Here is a 21,349-nt window from a genome sequence, read left to right as displayed (position 1 = left end):
CAGACATCCTCATGAACACGGGCCACAGACATCCTCATGAACACGGGCCACAGACATCCTCATGAACACGGCCAAGACATCCTCATGAACACGGGCCACAGACATCCTCATGGGCGTCCTCAAAGAGGTGGGTCCGGCAGAAGTCCGACCTCAAGGTACATGTCAAACCTCCATACCCCCGGGTGCAATGTACTGAGTGTTGTGGGTACAAATGTCCTGAATAGAGCAGACCTGATTTCTAATTGTCCGAGGAACATGTCAGTTCTACGTGGTATTTCTATCTGAACGTTTCATTAACTTTGCCCCACTGAAAGCGATCTGGGCTTTCACGCGCATGCTTGCTGAATGGAACCCTGGCCTTGCCAACAGTTCCCACTCGCCAGTCTACATTCCACATCATCTCATAGAGTCATACGGTGTTCTTTACTGCTTCTATCTGTACTGTCTGATCCTACTGGCRTCTCCTGCCTTTGCTACATGTTACCATACCAGTGCATCTTTCCTTTGTCCACTCTCCTAGACTCAATTACTACCTTCCACTAGGTACTCCTGCTCTATTCTATACGAGAGCCTGCTTCTCTGCGTGCACATTCCTACTTGCGTACACACTCCCAATTATTAGTTCCCCCCTCTAAATTTATTTTTGTGGCCTGTGGCCCGTGTTCTCTCGTGGGCCTCGTCCAGGATGACGTTTTTTTCCCCTCCCCATTTTTTCCTCCTCATCTTTTCACCTTTTGCTGACAGTCTCTCCACGGGCTGACAGCTGCGTGTCTATTGAGGAAAAGACAAACGGCAGTCATTCAGCTCAGAAATGCACAGCGAGTCCCCTCTGCAGCAGCACTGAGATTGCTCCCCGGGTCAGCCCATTTTGAGGTAATCAGCCAAGGATGGGAGGGGGTTGGGAGTGGGAGGAGACCAGAGGCATGCAGTTTTTTATAGGCCGAATGTGCCGGACACAATTCTCATAAAGCAGATGGGTAATGACTAGTTGTTGTCAGGGATGGCATCGAAGGTTATACATGAGATAAGGGACTGTTAAATAAGGTCTAGGTTACTGGCAACCATCCTCCTGGCCCGACCCCGCTCACGTCCCCCTGCCCCCCTCCCAAATTTGAAGTTTAATTTGCCTTGATTAAGAGTAATTATGTCTCGCAGTGCATAAAGCGAAATGATGGCGAGACGCTGGGCCGAACTATTTGAGCGAAAATGGAAGAGCAGAGAGGCGCGCCGCCTCCCATCAGAATCCTAATGTGCTTCTGATCTAATGGGCCCTGGGGAGAACATGGTGTGCCCAGACTTATTCGGACGTTGAGCGCCATGATCCTCATGTGTCAGGGGTTCTGTCCTCCTGTGATATATCCACCATCTTGGCTCCTCACTTGGCCTGTGTCCAATCTACACTCTCTTTCTGGCTTATGCTGTATATGATCTGTTCCATGGGTATGACAAAACATGTATTTTTACTGCTCTAATTACGTTGGTAACCAGTTTATAATAGCAATAAGGCCCGAGGAGGTGTGGTATGTGACCAATATTCCACGGCTAAGGGCTGTTCTTAAGCACGACGCAACGCGGAGTGCCTGGATACAGCCCTTAGCCGTGGTATATTGGCCATATACCACGAACCCCCAAGGTGCCTTATTGCTGTTATAAACTGGTTACCAACGTCATTAGAGCAGTAAAAACACAAGATATATTTATGATATACCATGGCTGTCAGCCAATCAGCATTCAGGGCTCGAACCACCCAGTTTATAATGATCTATTTCATCTGTCACTCTGAACAACCCTGTGGTGAGACTACACCAGACCATACCATTCTCCAACTTCTAAATACCTCTTATCTACTTGCACTTCTACCTGCACTATACTAACGTCACTCTCCCATGCCTATCTGCCAGCTCTTCCCTCCTGCTCTGAGCTGCTGTTTCTGATTGGCCCTTAGGCACCGATCTAAGATTAAGGTAATCCTTACCTGAACCACTAGGAGCGAACTACAATCTAGAACTCAGATCAGTGTTTAGGGGCGACTTTATCCTATAACCCCATCGGCAGCCATTTTCTCTTCCCAGTTCACGTCTCATTGTCTTCTTTCTTTGTTCCCTCGTCTCGTCTGGTCAGGTCATCGTCATGAGCGTCACGCTGGACGCCGGCATGTTCTAGGTGTACTTAGACAGCTGTCCGCTGCTGACCAACCTGAGAGGGACTACCTGGAGGCAGCCATCAGCACGGTCATCCAGATCTCTTCCTCAACAAACGAGGTAGGCCGATTTGACACTTTTTACAATTAGTTTGTATTTAGCAGGAATCATGATGCAAAGTAATATACTCATACACAGTGTGTTTCTACTGCTACCTAACGGTGTTCCGTACACATTTTGCATAACTGGAGCATTTAAACGAGGCTGTAATGAAAACGAATGGGAATGTAGCGACTGTGTTGGCATCAAAATCCAGGGTGTTAGCTATGTTGACATGGTACAGCTGCACCATCGAGAGCATCCCGACGGGTTGCATCACTGCCTGGTATGGCAACTGCTCGGCCTCCGACCGCAAGCCACTACAGAGGGTAGTGCGTACGGCCCAGTACATCACCGGTGTCAAGCTTCCTGCCATCCGGGACCTCTATGCCAGGTGGTGTTAGAGAAAGGCCCTAAAAATTGTCAAAGACTCCAGCCACCCTAGATTGTTCTCTCTGCTACCGCACGGCAAGTGGTACCGGAGCGCCACGACTAGGTCCAAGAGGCTTCTAAACAGCTTCTACCCTCAAGCCATAAGACTCCTGAGCATCTAATCAAAAGGCTACCCAGACTATTTGCATTGCCCCCCCCCCCCCCCTTTCTACACTGCTGCTACTCCCTGTTTATTATCTATGCATAGTCACTTTAATAACTCTACCTACATGTACATATTACCACAATTACCTCAACACCGGTGCCCCCGCACATTGACTCTGTACCGGTACCCCCCCTGTATATCGCCCCGCTTTTGTTACTTACTGCTGCTGTTTAATTATTTGTTATTCTCTTATCTATTACTTTTATTAGGCATTTTCTTAAAACTGCATTGTTGGTTAAGGGCTTGTAAGTAAGCATTTCACTGTAAGCATTTAAAGTAAGTGAGCATTTCACCTGTTGTATTCGGCGCATGTGACAAATAAAATTTGATTTGATTTAATGGACCAATAGTACTTGAGAAAATATGAAAAATCGCACCCCTCCGACACTGTACGTTACATCGTGGCGTGTCACGACGTAACATACGGCAAGCATTATGCAACTCATTGTGGCCGTACAGCGTCTTCCCATCAGGGGTAGTGCTTCTCTCGCAGATTAAAAACATACTTAACCAAATACACTTGTAAGAAAKCTTAATTATTCAMGATTTTCARTTAAATGAGCATTAGTATTAATATTATTATGGCTAATATTAAACACATTTTTCATGAGTTGGGTGCTAATAGCAATGTGGTCATCAATAACAAACACTGAATCAATCAATAATTAATTGCATAAGACTTTGATGTGCAGAATCTGAAAAGGAATACCAGTGCTCCAACCTCTGATCTGCATTTAAACAAGCAAACCCGTCACCTGCTGACAGAGCTTTTGTTTTTTTGCTCTTACGTTTGCCGTGTTAACGTTTTGAAATACCTTTGCTGTGCCAACCGATTCACGAGAGCTCTGTGAATAATACACCCTATGTGTGCAATAACACATGCCAATAACGTATATCCTACATTTCTTACGTGTGCTATSTATTAAACTTGTTTGCAAATGACATGCTCTAACCCAAATTGAGACGCATCATTCCTGCGCGCCTCTCTTGCTGCTCTTGATTGTGCCCAGGTGAGGAAAATGAACAGGACTCCGTAAAAGACAGCTTGTAACCAAACTGCAATAGTTATGAACTATATGGAATGTTTTTGGACCATTGGCTTCCCTGTAAACATGTACTGACAGGAGGCACGAGCCACCTCCCTCAGGCTCTTCCCTGCATTCACCTCCTCGTTAGCAGCCTGTAGCTGTTCACAGGTGTAGAGGCGCCGTTTCTTAGGCTCTCGTTGGGTCTTTCCGTTTCCAGACATTTTCCTGTCATAATTCAATTATTATAATACATTTTTAAAAAGAATGCAACATTTTAAGATAGTTTCAAGGAAATGCACTCACCAATGTAGATATAATTTCTGTGTAATTCGACAGAACATTATTGTATATTTCATGGAAAGAGCAGGTGTTCATGTACACACACTGTATATGATGGAGTGAGAGGACAAGAGGTGAGTCGTTGTTACAACTGTTAGATTTATTTTTCATATTAACATCGTTGCTTTATACAGTAATGTTAAGTATTCATCTTGTGCTGTTGGAAGTTATAATATTAACCCGAATCAATCTCATGCTTTGTTCATTAACATTTTCCTTCATCTCTCACTTTGAACAGAATCACATCCTTCGACTCTGAAAATAAAGTTCCCTACTTTGTGTAACTCGTATTTAACAATATTTATTTAACAATATTTATTTATTAAGACGTTATCAATGGTGAGTGTAAAGTGAATTACTTGTGAGTTCATCCGTAGTTCATTTTTCATCATGACTCTCAAAAGCCGTGACAGCCGCAGTTCACTTTAGCACCTCCCTAAAACCCATATTCATATTTGACACAAACCTTCAAATAGGTATGTAATGAGACTGTCACGTTCCTGACCTGTTTTCTGTTAGTTTTGTATGTGTTTGTTGGTCAGGACGTGAGTTTGGGTGGGCAGTCTATGTTTTCTGTTTCTATGTTGGTTAATGGGTACCTAATATGGTTCTCAATTAGAGGCAGGTGGTTTTCATCTCCTCTGATTGAGAATCATATTAAGGTAGGTAGTTTCACAGTGTTTGTTTGTGGGTGGTTGTCTCCTGTGTCTGTGTCTATGTTGCACCATACGGGACTGTTTTCGGTTTGTTTGTTCGTTTCGTTTTATGTAGTCATTTTTCCTGTTCGTGCGTTCTTCGAGTTACATGTAAGTTCTTACGTTCAGGTTTGTCTACTCCGTTTGTTGTTTTGGTTCGATTCAAGTGAAGTTCGTGTTTGTCGTCTTTACTTAAATAAATCATGTCAAATCGCAACGCTGCAGTTTGGTTCAATCCCTGCTCCTCCTCTTCGGATGAAGAGGAGGAGGAACGCCGTTACAGAGACATTATATAAACTCTTTATAGTGTTTTATTGACAGTTTAGAGGTGATAAAAGCTGTTTCCCCACACGACATATCTGCCCCTTTCACTATTGCTCAGTAGCCTTCGCTTCCTGCTCCGTCATTTTTAAAAAGATCGAGCGAAGCTCCATTGCCTTCTTCAATCATGCAGAGACGGGCAGGGTAGAGGTCTCATTGTTGATTTTGCTGTAAAGGGGAGAAATTGTGCTTTACAATGGTACTAATATTACAGTTGACCTGGAAGTATMACYTTTTTTTTGGTGCTAAAATTAGGTCAAGTGTACGGAACGCTGATATACGGAATACCGTTAGGTAGCAGTACTATACAAATGCACATAAACGTGTGTAGAGCTACTGACGTGCACACACAGACACCGTCTCTCACACACACACACACATCTTGTCCCATTGTGTTGTACTCACACATTGTACTCATTGTCACTATTCCAGATTTCCAAAGAGACACACACACACACACACACACACACACACACACACACACACACACACACGACCAAGACGATCAATGCTTAGATTAATAGATATTTCATGCATGTGGGCTTGCCTGTTTGGAACCTACCAGGTTGGAGGGGAAAAAAGACAGTGACCCAGATTCTGCCCTCATGAATCCCTGAAATTAAGTAATTTATTATTTGTTTCGATCCTGCAAATGTTGTCCACTGATGTGTAATGGAGGGCGAGGTTCATGCTCAAAATGATTAATTTAACCCATCAGAGTCTAAACCCTGTCTAAGCGAGGGGAGGGGTTCTACTAAGCTATCTGGAATTGTTTTAAGAAAGCTAAATTATCCTTGGTATGACCTATTTGAATCAAAAAAATTATAAAATAAATATTTCATGAAAAACTATGTTGGGCCTGCAATTAACCCATACAAACGCATTGAATAACAGATTCACTACATGGAACAAATACTCCCCCCCCAAAAAAAACGAAGTTTGTTCTGAAGTGTCTATCCTATATCTGAGAGATATAAGAAAGATCAGGATTTTTGTATTATTTTAAAACATGTATTTAACCCCATATTTTTGGCATTAAACATATATACTTCCATAAATCTTTTTAACTTGTACCGGGAGACCTTCAGACGATTCTTGTGAGACCTGTGGGCGTCCTTGAGCAAAACATCCAACATGTACAGTACCAGTCAAAAGTTTGGACACACCTACTCATTCAAGGGTTTTTCTTTATTTTTACTATTTTCTACATTGTAAAATAATAATGACGACATCAAAACTATGAAATAACACATAAGGAATCATGTAGTAACTAAAAAAGTGTTAAACAAATCAAAATATATTTTATATATTTGAGATTCTTCAAAGTAGCCACCCTTTGCCTTGATGACAGCTTTGCACACTCTTGGCATTCTCTCAACCAGCTTCATGAGGAAGTCATCTGGAATTCACTTCAATTAACAAGGTGTACCTTGTTTAACACATTGTTGGTTACTACATGATTCCATATGTTATTTCATAGTGTTTATGTCTTCACTATTATTCTACAATGTAGAAAATAGTAAAAATAAAGAAAAACGTTGGAATGAGTAGGTGTGTCCAAACTTTTGACTGGTACTGTACATGTTCGTGAGAGTCTCACTTTTGCACAGAGGGGTATTAGTGTGTAGCCTAAACGGTTTGGACGCTACAGACAGAATTTGGCAGATCAACTTTACTTGTGGAGGTCGTAGAGCAAAACGGAGGACACCATCGTGTTCGTGAGCGTCTCATCTTTCCACAAACAATAGTTTGTAGGCCAAACCTTTCAGACACTACAGACGAGAAGACCGGTTTGTGAGAAGACCGGTTTTCGGGATGTCTCATGATCTGACAAACACCGCTCTAGCTGTCACCTTTCACTGCAGACGCGGAAGTGCGACATCGACGGATGCGGTGTATTGAGACGTATCCAATGCAAAAGATCTCGCTCGCTTAATCTGACTGAWATAGATGGGGATTTTTGTATTATGCTAATTAGATTTACGCGGGGGCACGGACATCAACCTTAGGTTAATCACAGCTGGGCGGCACACTTCTGCCTGCCTTCCCCCAGAAATGTCTGTCGGCCTCTCAGATCATGAGTGGGAGAGGCAGCCGGTCTCAGGACTCGGCACTGCTGCAGCGCCACACTACTATTCTCACCATTCTCTCCCTATGTAATGTAACAGTTTGTGTAGTTTACGGTTGTGCCATGGGAACTATGAACGCAACCCCAGACTGAGTTTAAGGCCGAGCTTGACTGTTAATGTGCCTGGAGCTTTTCATTTTCAATGTATGGATTTTGGTCCAGATTGTTTTATTTCATAGGTTCCTTGCGCTTCTCCCTCGAGTTAGAGCCGAGTCGCCATGCAGCATAGCCATCTTCAAAATCAAATCCGTCAAACACCCACCCAATTAGCCTATTCATTAACGGTGGTCATTCGTCATTCAGCGGCCGGGTGGGACGGCGCTGCCGCGCACTTACATCTGTTTTCGTTCGCCGATGCCCAGCTGGTTCGGGAAGGGATGAAGTCCCAGAGGAGCATTGTATTTGAAGTGGTCTCCTTCCAGTCACTGACGGCCAGGGAACAACGTTCACCTCTTTTATTTGAATGTGCAGAGGAGATGAGAAGCTTGCGTTAAACATTGTTTGGAGGTGGACGTCTTTTGATGAGCATGCCTCCCTTCTCACCTCCCAGTTCGATAATTCTGAATGTCAAGCTGCCGAGGCAAAACAGTAGTCAGAGAACACTCCCAGGGCGACTTCATTAACACTCCTAATTGGTTTAAAGAAGTTAATGTGAGGTTGGTCTGGAGGAGATGGGCGTTCAAAGGAGCGTATCTTAACCTCTCTAGTGTCCCCGCAACTTTGAATGTCGACTAATGATCGGGGACGCAGATCTGCTGCGAAGCGCGGACCATTTTTATATGGCTTTGAGATTAAGCCGTTTTTAATTCATGACAAATGAAAAGCGAAGGGGGTGGGATTCTTTCCCTCCCTCAAGTATTTGGGGGATATTTCCCTGCCACAAACCATTAAAAACAAACAGACACAAACTCCCCATAAAAGAGAGGCAAGGCTTATCACCGCTGCCTCGCCCTGATAAGCCTTACCATTTAAGCTGCCCTTCAGCGGTTCACTTCAAAACGTAAAGATACGCCCAGGCCTCAGCTAATTAAGTGGACCGAGGCGAGTGCCTCATTGCATCTGGTTAGGTGCCTGGCGCCCAACCGCATCACTCCTGGGGTCGCGGGGGCCGGCTGGTGGACAGGTTCCCACCATTGGCCGCCTGCCCCGCTGTGCACGTGCTCCATTTCCTTTCAGACACAGGCGCACCAGCTCACCTTGGCAACGACGTCCATTTTTCATGACAGCTGCTGTATCCAGAGGGTTGATGGTCTATTAATAACCAGGCTAATTTTATCAATCCATTCATATTTACTATTTTCCACTCTAACTTGTCAACGTGTTGATTATGAGGTACATAGCCATCGGTGGAATGGATTTGACTTGTGCAGTGAGTGAACACAGCAGGAAAAAATTGATCTGGGAATACATTACTGTCTGCAAACACACAGYCGTAGCTTATGTTTTTGTGTTGTATTCAACTAAGGCAAAGCCTTGCCAATTCTTACCCTGAGTAAAGTAAATACCACGTCAAGAGGAAATGCTCCGGGACAAAGGAGGGCAGTCGTTCTGCTGGCTAGCTGTAGGTTGCAGTCAGTGTCACATTGTGCCCTTGACATGACCGTATCAAAAATGGTTCCCTTCATTTCAGAATACGCCAAGCCAATACCCCTTTCTGTCCCAGCCCCCTTCGCACTCCAATAAAACATTATTTTAAGCTGTAAGTCACGTGTCTGGGTTTTTGCATTAAGGTCACTAATTAGTAAAGAGCTCCCCTCTTGGTCTTACATTGAAAGGAAAAACCAAAAACCCACAGACACTAGGCCCTCCATGGAATGAGTTTGAGTGTAAATGTATGTGTCACGTGACACTCCCAGCCAATCTATAGAAGGAGCTGCATTGCTCACTTGGGCCTGAAGGTGGTGCAACAACATAGGCTGTGGCCTTTTACACGTTGGCTTAGGCTACTTGTTTAAGTAGGACATAAACATGGACTTAATCAGGCAGCGGTTATCGCTTCAGGACCTTTTCTGGTCTTTTCATAGCTAACATTGTCCAATGTCTGYAGATGGAAAAAAGTCAAGCGTGGTCATTTAGTGTAGAGATTCCAGGAATTCTAGACTATTATCAGGCTAGAATGTAGACTAGTCACTTAGGGGTCCCGTGGACATGGTTGATAGCAGTGTAATTGTCTTAAATATACATGGGCCGTTTACCGAGTTGATATGTAGCATTTGCAAATGTCACATTATGGTCGTCCGTTATGTTCAGGCTGGCTAGTTCAGTCGGAGACCTAGCCTTGTCTACTGTCATGTTTTCATATTTCCCTGGCTGCTCAGGTCCTCCTCTCCTCTGTCTGAGAGCCCACTGGCTCTATAATGTTCAGCTCCACTAAACTGATCTGCCATGATTTGCCTCTGGTTTATGCATCAGTGCAGCATCCTCATTTCACATTTCTCCTACAATATTGCGGTATGGAATAATGAACCGTGTGTGTGTGTGTGTGTGTGTGTGTGTGTGTGTTTTCCTGATTGCTGCATTTGACAACGGAGCCATGGGGAGCTCACCCAAGCACGCGGCAGTCCAGGTTTAATTTCCTCAGTCAGATGGAGTGATAGGCAGAACAAATGTACTGTGGCGGGAACCACCATCTCCCTGGCCCTTTCTCCTTTCTACCCCTCCTCTACTCTACTCTTCAGACGTTCCTCTCCCCATTCTCTCCTGGTGTTATTCAGACCAAGCCCCAGGTGACTGTTTGTGCGCCAACACGCTGCTGCTCGGCAGCCTTCCATCACCTGCCTGCCCCTTTTGAATGGTTCCGCTTCATCTTTCAGGAAATCGACGACCTGGGACCCGATGTGGGGGACATCAAAATCATCCCGCTGTACTCGACGCTGCTGCCCCAGCATCAGCAGAGGGTCTTTGAGCCGCCCCCACCCACACAAGCCCAACGGAGCTATTGGGAGGAAGGTAAATGCCGCCACTGCTCAAATCACTCCTCAGAAGCACAGAGCATCCCAGCAACTCAATAGCTCCCTTTCAGAGAGAGAGAGAGAAGGAGAGAGTGAGAGTTAGAAAGCAAGAGGGCTAAAGAAAGCGAGAAATGGAGAGATGCAGAGAGACTTGACAGGGAAGTATGTGGGTGGATATGGAGAGGGTTGGGGGGTGGATATGGAGAGGGTTGGATGGATATGGAGAGGGTTGGGGGGGTAGAAAGTTGTTTTTTTTCAGCTTTGGTGCAGGACTGACTCACACACCATATGCTGCTTTTGTCAGCATACGATTCCCTGCTCTAAATTATAACTGGTGTGGATATTACTCATGCCCTGCGCGCGTAAGGCACCGGAACCACTGTCTTTTCACCTCTTCCCCTCTATTGGTTGGCACAGCCTCTCTCGCGCTTACAGTCATCTGGTCTTCTCAGTGCCAGGGTAAGGCAGCATGCGTTACCAGAGCAGGGGAAAAAAACGTTGCTCAGCTACAATAGATGGGTTAGGGGACAACGTCATGAAAACGATGCGCATCCTTTAATTGTTGTTGTGATTCTGGATGGCCAGATAGCTAGCTAGCAATAATGACAAGAAGCTGTCATGTGGGGAATCATAGGTGGCTCGTTTTAGCTAGTTTTTTTAATCTTCGTCATACCATGTCTGTTTTGAGATGTTTTGACCGTCACGTCTATGCTAATATGGCAAAAATATCTACCAAAGCAACAACTGTAACAATGTATTTGAGAGACAAGTGTTCATTGTGCACATTTACAGTTAAGTTGGAAGTTTACATACACCTTAGCCAAATACATTTAAACGCAGTTTCACAATTCCTGACATTTAATCCTAGTAAAAAATTCCCTGTCTTAAGTCAGTTAGGATCACCACTTTATTTTAAGAATGTGAAATGTCAGAATAATAGTAGAGTGATTTATTTCAGCTTTTATTTCTTTCAATACATTCCCAGTGGGTCAGAAGTTTACATACTAATTGAGTGTATTTGGTAGCATTGCCTTTAAATTATTTAACTTGGGTCAAACGTTTCAGGTAGCCTTCCACAAGCTTCCCACAATAAGTTGGGTGAATTTTGGCCCATTCCTCCTGACAGAGCTGGTGTAACGGAGTCAGGTTTGTCCTAACCGACTTGCCAAAACTATACTTTGTTAACAAGAAATTTGTGGAGTGGTTGAAAAACTAGTTTTAATGACTGCAACCTAAGTGTATGTAAACTTCTGACTTCAACTGTATTTGTTTTCAATAAACATTTAGAGACTAAATATAGATGACATGTCAACAATGTAAGCCAGCGTTTCCCAACTCCGGTCAGCTAGTATCCCCAACAGAACACATTTTTGTTGTAGCCACGGAGGAAAAAAACATGATTCAACTTGTCAAGGGCCTGATGATTAGTTGACAAGTAGAATCAGGTGTGCTTGTCTGGTGCCACAAGAAAAATATTTACTGTTGGGGGTACTTGAGGACCGGAGTTGGGAAACACTGATTTAAGCTAACCCGGTCGGTTCTGCTCCATAGTTGCGCAAGCGGCGGTTTTATTGCTAAACAACCAACCCGTCTATAGAATGTGTGAACATTCCTCTCCTCTTGTTCCCTTGTCCTGAACTGGTCCCACACAGCAATGTACACCCCTTCGTCTTCGTGTTTCTGTTATTAATACGGACCGCAGACGCGTCCAGCGTTTTGTTTATAGCTCGGCGTTCAAACAGGCGCACTATAATCACAGCAGTGGAACCACCTGGATGGCCACGGCGTTGGCAAGGAATCTGACGGAATATCAAAACCCCGTCACACCGCCAGTAAATTTGCAAACATTTGCCTCAACATCTGACAGGGATTTGATGAATGACTCATCGTGTGCTTGCCTCTATGGAGCCCAGAAAGATTATTGATGACTTATTTGGAATAATGAAGTCACAGCCCGAGAGTTTTTTWAATTTTTTATATATATWTTTTRRCCACAATGTTTAATGCCTAGTCTAGCCAGGCTGCTGCCTCACCCTTATTTTTACCACTGTGGTTTGATCCACAGCGTTTTGACAGGCCCCTCTTTTCCTGTGGTACGTGACGAGGCGGGTGAACTGCTCACTCCGGCCTCCCTCCCTCTCTCTCTCTCTCTCCCAGTCTGGCAGCATTTCATCTCTCTCCTCCAACGCTGTGTGTGGTGTGTGAGTGAGTGTTTAAAGGAGGCTCAACATTCTCAACAGTTTGATTAGCCTAAGCCGGGCCGGGGATCTTTTCCAAAGTTCAAACATGATCCCCATGTTTGCTCTCGCTGTTCAAAGGGATGTTGACATGAAAGAGGGGCACGGGTATCACAGGGAGCTGTTTGGACACCGCCTGGTTCCAGCAGACGCCACCTCCACATCTTGATAGATTGGGACAGTGTGTTTTGCGTGGTTGAGAGGACCGGTAAGCGGCTATAAATTTGCATCCAACAATTCTCTGAAGTCCTAACACTGGACCTCTCCCCAACGTGCTAGCTCTCTCCTATCTGGTGATTACAGACTGTGTCTGAATGGCATGCTACCTCTCATGTAGCCGTTTTATCTTGTCCGTCTGCCTGGCCTGAAAAGAGAAAGGGGGATACCTAGTCAGTTGTACAACTGAATGCATTCAACTGAAATGTGTCTTTCGCATTTAACCCAATTGTCTCAGAGGTGAGCTTGAGGTGTCGGTGTCTCAACCCCACATTACAAACAGGGAGTTGAGGCTAGAATGACCTTGTTGGTCACAACGATCCTTGAACCCCATATGACTTGCCTTCACTCAATGGCCAGGTTCATGAATAACATCAATTCTGGTCCCTCACTAAGCTCGATTGGCCAAGGGTCTTGAACATAGCAGTGAGCCGCTGATGTGGCCGGGCCCAAATTGTTCGAGGTGCCCTCCATTTCTACCAATCAGAGGAATGCTTTATTTGTCAACAGGCAGCTCCTCCCAGAGGGTTGGAGTGAAATATGGCCCCTGTTAGCCACAGTGCTCGCCCCCCTGCCGGTTAATAACCCAGAAATAATGTGCAGAGATGATGCTCTAATGATATTACTGATGAAAAGTCTGGAAAGCTGTATACAGCCGGCAGACAGACAGGAAGGAGCCGGGCCTGCGCTCATCTGTGTAACGGGTCCCAGCCTCCAGACACATTCTGAATCAATGCAGTCAATGAGAGGCCTATATGGTTATGAAGTGTGAGGATTCTATATGTATTACTATTCGATACTGTGATTTTATTGTGATAATGTTCCAAACATATTGATCACCATGTCTGCTGCAGAGAGACGAGAGAATGAGAAAATTTGCTTTGATCAGTCATGGAAATAAATAAAAAAAGTGCTGAAAACATGTTGGCTCACTATTTAACAAGCTATAGGATGAAAAATACTTGCATTTTAGCATCGGGTATATCCGACTGGCGCAAGCTAACGCTACCTAGTAAAAACATATGTTTTACTTGGAGTCAAAGTATTGAAATATTGGGTCCAAAAATAATATTGCCCCAATCACTAAGACTCACCCCCTAGAACCTTTCCCAGCTCCCTTTGAACAGGACATGACCTGCTCCTTGCCAACCGTTCCTCTTGGGGAAAATGTTGGCAGACATTTTCTGAGCGATGGCCCAAGCTGCCTGTATCTGCTAGGCTAGCCGTCTTTGTTCCAGAAACACCTACGGGACACTGAGTGTGGCTGAGCATTCTTAATGTCGTGAACACTTTGCCAAGCAATTGGCTTTGGTTTAATTCCAGTGTTGCTTTGGTCTTCAGCGTTTACATTTGTAATAGGTGATTGATTCTCTTAGTTCAAAGAGATCCACTCAAACATATTATTGGATGACACCTCTAGTGTTCACTCAGATCAAGATGTACATCCCTCCTGAGGGGGAGGTGTAAACAAATCAATTAGGTCCGGGACGTTACCAGTACCGCGATACTAGCTATAGCACACAATATTTGACATACAGTAGGTTTTCAAAGGAACAAAGCATTTGGTCTGCTTCGTGTTTTCATTTTTGCCACGAAAAAAAAAAATCTGCGATACTGGTGTCGTCCCGGCCCTATAATCAAAGCGACCGTTGGCTTGAGCAGGCTGCCTGTTGACAGGTTTGAAATGGGCCGTCTTTGCTGCCTCGCTCCTCAGCATGAATACAAAACAGAATGGTTCTACATCTGACGGCAGAATTACACAAGGCCAAGGGCTGAGCAGAAATAAAACTCCCAAGGCATTAATAACTAAAAAACAGTCAGGTATTTTTTGGCTGGAGAGAAATCCACACTTAAAAAGGTAGGATTTTAAAAAGCCTTTGAGGCTCACAGCTTTAGACAGCCAATAGAAACAGAGCTATGCCGGTGCTCAGAATCTGTTCTGGACATGTATCGATGGATGACGACTCACAGAGAAGTGTTTTGATCAAGAGATGTGAATTTTGTGTGTGAATTTTGCATATTTTTCCCAAGGAAAAATACTATCACTTTTGTGATCACTTTTGTTAGAGAAAAGGGGTACTCTTTTTTTTTGTCCTTTGGAGAAAGTTTTTCACGCCTATCCTTCCTGCAAGGAAGTGTGTCTGTTCAACGCTTTTGCAGATATAATACAAATAGCTACCTTCATTTGCATTTTTCCTGTGCTTGCAGTTGTATTGGTCTTGCTTTTCTATATATGTAAGGGACAGTGATGAGGCAGTTTTATTAACACCCCTTTACATTATGCTGAGACATTGGAGTGGAAGTTCCCACTACAGCAGGATTCAGACTGTCCGACAGTGTCATGGTGCACAACATACTCCGATGGTTTCTGGGGCCAATCAGGCTCTGCCGTTACATAACGAGAACCCCCCCCCCGCGGCGGTCAAGGCTCGCATGAGAGCAGCTGCAGATCTGTCTTCCTCCCTCTCCCCCGTTTGTGTAAACGCTGACAGAGACCCATAGGGTGATATGACTCATTTTATTATTTCGGGTGCTCTGATTCAGCTGTCATTTCTCATAGACAGCCTTGCTACAGGGGATAATTGTAATAGAAAAAGATATGGGACTGGGAGACGCGCGACTCCACAGCAGCTTCCCGGCTCACGTCGCTCCCACAACCCAAACAGCTTTTAATTTCAGTTTTTTCCCCTCTCATCCCGTACGCAGTATTTGTCTAGGCCCTATTACATTTGAGAAAGAATGAATGTTGCAGCCGGCCATGATGCTTTGATCGACCGACACACCTTTCTGACAGCTGAGGAGTGGGCTTTTTTTCTTCCTCGTCTCCCCTCAGCTTCTTCTCAGCTCTGTATTACTATGTGCTGCCTCTGGTGAATCTCTCTTAAAGACATGCTCTGGTACTTTGGCAACTAAGAAAGTACTTTTTAAACCTCTCACCTCCCAAAATTTGTCAATGTGTAGTTCATACATGTATAATCTATGAGCAGAAGTGCCTAAATTAGCCACGAAATCCCTAGTTTGAAAGCGACTGTTTTCTTGAGGCTGTGCCGGGCCATTTCCCCGACATTTCCCCCGACGTGGGCCAGCCCCTTAGCAATTAGAGTTCTAGCCAATGAGCTTCAGCCCCTCGCATTTGAGTGACAGCTAGCAAGAGGCCTGCCCAGTGTTATCCAATGAGGTTGCAGGGCGAGAGCGAGACAGACCGAGAGCGAGACAGACCCGAGAGCGAGACAGACCGAGAGCGAGACAGACTGTGAGAGACAGACCGTGAGAGACAGACCGAGTGAACGTGGTGCACACATCTGCACATTGTGACGCGGAACAGGGACCACTTTTGGCTTGTGAGTGCTACTTTCAGAACTACTGGCTAACCCAGTCGTAATGTTTCCAAAATGATATTCGGAAATGGTGATTCATAGAGAAAGATGTAGGAAACAGGTCTCCTTGTCTTTGAGGCAGTTGAAAACAAACCCTCTGCTCGCATCACCCGCTCTAGTTTAGAGCCTCATTTGCCGTGACTCATTTTATTGTGACTCAAAACATAATAGCAGCAATCCTCCAAGCTTATTAATTTTAATGCAACTTAACTCCTATTTCGAGGTGGGTTTGGAGCACTCCTCTGTCAGGGATTTTAATTTGGTGGGCGCTCTCGCGCTGACACACGATGCCTGCACCTTGGGGCGCATGAATCATCCGCGTGTTTTGCTTTGTTTGTCGAAGTCGACAGGCACGGTTACTCACAAGCGAAGCAGAATTGAATTTCCTTTCATTTTTTTCACCTAAAACAAATTCCTCCAGTCTTGTCAAACTATCATCACGGAGGACGAACGCACACAGTGATTCTGAAAGGACTGTACTTTAAATGCAGACAACCTGCTGGAAAAGGAACTATTACATAAATTATTTGTTCGAATTTCGAAGACCTGTGGGAAGGGCTGAGGATGACATCTCGTGGAGACGGGTAGCGTGCTGCGAACCGACAGCGGCACCCCCTCCAAAACCGGCAGCGCTAATGCATGCGGAAGGGACGCTCCGCGGCGAGGCAGCATGCCGCAGTTTGCAGACGCCTCATTCGACTTGATTGCAGCAACTGTTACGGTACTCTCCTGTTGGATCTATTAAACAGTGAGTCTGCGATAGACCACAGCGATATCTGCAGGACTTAATTCATTCAGATGTTGCAGCTTGCTCGTTACGGAAGTGTAGTGTCTAGTGACGAGTGTTGAGCAGTGCTTCAAGTCACCTATCCACTAAAGGGTGATTTGTATAGGGCCACAAATGATCTTTCTTCCTTTTATTAAAAATTTTTTTTGCTCTCTCCATCTCATTATAAAATACTGTATCAGTGCATAGTGCCATTCCATTGCAGGGCCTCAACCCATGTTACACTCTCTCTTCCACAACCCCTCCCCTAACGACTGACTACACCCAGCTGTGCTCATTTCCGCAGGACGTGGTGTCAACAAACATCACAGAGACTTCCCTGACCATCGACGGCATGGTGTTTGTTATTGATCTCGGATTTGCCGTCCCTCCTCTCCCCAGCCTAATCTCCTCCGATCGTCTGCCTCTGTTGCCTGAAAATCCCCTGATAAACAGAGCAGCGCTGCACCTGACAGCGGCAGAGATAGAAAAGCCAGTTATTAATTCTGCTGACATTTCTCCAGCACGGAGCCAAGTCATACATGTGGCTCAATCAGAGATGATATATGCACCCGGCGGATTGTCTGTGTGTGCGCGTTTGTGTGTGTGTGTGCGTATGTGATATGGGAATGTGTGTTAGTGTCTRGTCCTCTGTGTGTGAAACTCAATTCCCCCTGTAACCTGCACACAAACACTGGTCTATTTCTCCACCTCGTAACCTTGATGCTCCCTATGCCACATCCCGTTTCTAAATGTTAGTGTACCTGTGTTTTGGGTTGCAAAGAAATTCCCTGGTTTTCCCCAAAATCCCAGTTGGAGGATCCCTGGAATCAGGAGGGAATAAGCAGAAAATCCAGAATTATCCAACCAGGATTTCTGTTAAACCAGGGTATTATTTTTAAGTTCCCAGATTTCTGCTACCTTCCCTACCTGTGTTTGTTTATGAAAGAGTGATTTGAATCCAGTCTATGCCACACCTGTCTGCCTGTTTCTGCCAGGTGTATAATCCTCATATCGGAGTGGAGTACGTCCTGGTGACAGCCATCAGCAAAGCATCGGCCCAACACAGAGAAGGCCTACAAGACCGAGATGCAGGTTCGTCGTGGCACAGCTAGAATAATCACATTGTTCCCAGATGAATTGATGTCTACAACCGATTGATTCTTCAAAGCTTAGAGGATAGGAATGCTAATATCCGGTGGTTTAGCCATACCTACATCATACATTATTTCCAGAGTTTTCATTTATCGCTTACTCACATCCGTGATTCATATAAGCGTAGTTCACTTGTACCTCGAGGCTATACAGAGAAAAAGCCTATGCACATAGAAGTATCTCCATTCCCAGTTATCCAGTATTTCCACCCAGAACTAAAAGTCGCCTTTTCTTTTTTCAGCACTTTTCACTCGGAGAACTGGTTTCCCCACCAATCACCCACAGCCTTTTTTAATAACCTGCGCCAGTGACACGGACCCCCCCCCCGTGACAAATGAACACGTGAAAGACCCAGTCCTCCACTTTAACAGGGTAATTCTTTCACGTCATGCCGACTGGCAGAGGGATTTGAAAACAAGTTAAATAGCCCTTCAAAACAGCCCCAGACTTCCATTTTCTGTTCACTTTGACGTACGAGATAATCGGCACCCTGACTAATTCATTTTGATTTGAACCCCTCCCCTCCGGTTTCCCCTCTTCTTACTCTATGACAGGACAAAACGTATCCAGATATTTTGAGGTCCAACCTGGATTCGGTCGTGCTGCAGCTCAAGAAGCTAGGTACCGACGACTTGGTACATTTCGACTTTTAGGCATTTAGACAAAAGGCATCCATTTTGTTTTTGTGATACTTGGGGCCCTATCCAGTCAATCTCAGTCGAGGCTAAATGAACATTCTGGCTGTGCATTGCGTGTGTATACAGTGTGATTGTATACGTTGCCGACAGTTTGTTTCACAGTGTAAATCACAAAGCCAAACATGCATTTCTTTCACAGAAAAAAAGGTGAATGTTCTTGACTCATCCTGGAAACCCTGTTACGTAGATTGATTGAATAAGGCCCCAAGTTGTATGTTGTGGGCTTTGATAAATAACATCATGGTGAATTTGTCTCACTGATCACAGAACCATCTGTTAAGGTCTAATGAACAGACATAGACCGGTAGAAACTGTTGCTCTGATGTCCACAAAACCTTTTGTTTAACTGTAGATGTTTGATGTATGACACCCAATCTGGATCAGAAAAGTCACTTGAGAACTTAAATCTTAAAAAAAATAAAAACACATTCTAGAGTAGTTAATAATAAATAAATAATAATTTAGCAGTCTTGAAAGTTGAGCAGAATGGTCAGATTGGACCTTGTGGTTATTTGCTTTTTTGTCAGAATAGGTGGTTAAACTCCACTGTCAAAAGCAGTCTGTTTCTATCCGCTTTGTGGGTACATGGTGTAGTTTGTGGCTGGTCAGTCGGTGTGTTTGGGCTACCGCTTCTCCAAGCGCTCCCCCTGTTCATCTGTACTGGGCTGGAGCCTGGACAGAACACACAGAGGCACTTAGTCTCATCCCAATGTCACACTCGAAAGACACTAAGCCAGGCCACTAACTTCCTTCCCTTCCCAGCAGCCCTAGAGCCAATGCGCCGTGTGTGTTCTTACTCTCCCCAAGGAGAACCCCCCTTCCCTCGGCCTCTCTCTACCTAGCCTCAAGCCCACACACACTCCCCCTCTCTCTCCACCTTAATACAGTTTTCATCTCKCCTCCGAGATTAAACCCATCTCTCCCCATCCGCTGCGGCAAACGCCATTTTGAGAATGAAATTGGTTACATCAATAGCCCCGGTATCACCTTGGCTATTGCCTTCTCTTTATATTCCGCCAATGAAACGTGACTGACCTACTCTCCCTACCTCCGCCACCCACCCCCCTCACCCTCTCCCAGCACGCAAGCTTTAGCCCCCTGCCGGCCCACTCAAGCCCTGTCCATTAAGTCTAATTGGAAATGAGGGGAAGGAATGATGACCTTATTCATCTATACTGAAAAATATATATAAAACGCAACTTTTTTTTTTACACCGAGTTACAGTTCATAAAAGCAAATCAGTCAATTGAAATAAATTCATTAGGCCCTAATCTATTGATTTCACATGACTTGCACCCATGACTTAGGCCCACCCACTGGGGAGCCAGGCCCAGCCAATCAGTGATTTTTTACAGACATAAATAGTCCTCAGAAATAATATTTGTGCGCGTATGGAAAATGTCTGGGATTTTTTTATTTCAGCTCATGAAACCAACACTTTACACGTTGCGTTTATATTGTGGAATATATGGAAGTTGTACACGCTGTCAGTGGAGGCGCTGGGTCTGTCTAACTAGCTGCTCAGCGCCCCGGGTACACAAGCTGATTGGAATAGAAAGATAAAAGAGCCAGAGGAGGCTGTGCCATCGCTCCAACGCACTACAAAGCTTCTCCTCCAAGAAAAGCCTTTGTATCTCGCTGGCACACAGGTCAATTTGACATGCGGTGCATAAGAACCACTCCCTGAAAGGCTACACCGGAGTTGTGGGTTCAGCCAAGTGAATCTCTGGACCTGGTTAAAGAGAGCCATGGAATTGGATCTCCAGGTAGAGGGGCATGATTGGAACATGTTTTTCTCCTTAGCCTGTTTGATTGTCCGGGTGTTCGCTTCATTAGGAGACATGGGAACACACACACACACAAAAAACAAAGCGTCTGCTCAACAAAGGGCTTGAGAGATGAAATGCTTCCTTGAGACAATTGAAAACCTCTGTTGCTCGATAATGGTGTGGAGGATGCTTCACATTATCCTTTTGTTTTCATTTGTCATTCATTTGGGCACATTAAAAGGATTTAATCGTGACTTGGGTTTGTGCTACTGTTATTAAGACAAAGTGGGAATATTGTCATGGAGCTGCTGTCCGTTGTGGCTGTATTTCATGAAACAGGCAGGCTGATACCTAGGAGTGGGCTAGGATTATCAAGGGTTATCAAAGAACCCAGGCATGAAGGCCATTGGCCTTTAGTCTGTGTTAGGCTAGATTGGAGTTCGGCCTGAATCTTAGGGTGGAAATTGAGTTTCTTCGTTGTAACCAGGGAGCACACGAACGGCCTGTCTATTTCTCTGTTGACCTGCCTCGCTCCACGCTCAATAAGTACCGTGGCATGAACCCATATGGAAAATCTAAGAGAAATCAGTAGCGATTTACAGGAAGGACCAGCCCTGGGTGAGATTCATTTGCTTTGTGACATTTGCAGAGTAGTACATTTCAAAGCCAATGTGAGTTTAATGTACCTTTTAGCCTTTAGTCCCATTGATTTGGCCCTTGGTTAATATATCGGATTCTCGTGTATTGAGGCGGTCAATAGTTTCTTTCTGATGAGGTGAGCCATAGATTGCATTTCCACACAATCTGTAAAATCCGATTTTCGTCCACAAG

At 44.8% G+C, this 21,349-nt stretch overlaps 1 protein-coding gene across 1 annotated transcript; it reads left to right on the top strand.

Moving 5' to 3' along the window:
• Positions 1–36: 36 nt before the first annotated feature.
• Positions 37–18,704, top strand: LOC111954282 (ATP-dependent RNA helicase DHX15-like). The gene is made up of 6 exons (XM_070435843.1): positions 37–127; positions 2,122–2,261; positions 10,163–10,298; positions 17,895–17,991; positions 18,293–18,423; positions 18,606–18,704. The coding sequence occupies exons 1-4, from the start codon at positions 37–39 to the stop codon at positions 17,900–17,902; spliced, it is 375 nt and encodes a 124-aa protein (XP_070291944.1). The 3' UTR covers positions 17,903–17,991; positions 18,293–18,423; positions 18,606–18,704.
• The last annotated feature ends 2,645 nt before the right edge of the window (positions 18,705–21,349 follow it).

The sequence above is a fragment of the Salvelinus sp. IW2-2015 genome, linkage group LG3, assembly GCF_002910315.2.
Source record: "Salvelinus sp. IW2-2015 linkage group LG3, ASM291031v2, whole genome shotgun sequence".
Classification (NCBI taxonomy): domain Eukaryota; kingdom Metazoa; phylum Chordata; class Actinopteri; order Salmoniformes; family Salmonidae; genus Salvelinus; species Salvelinus sp. IW2-2015.
The sequence above is the reverse complement of the archived record's forward strand: the minus strand, read 5'-3'. Positions and strand labels throughout refer to the sequence as shown.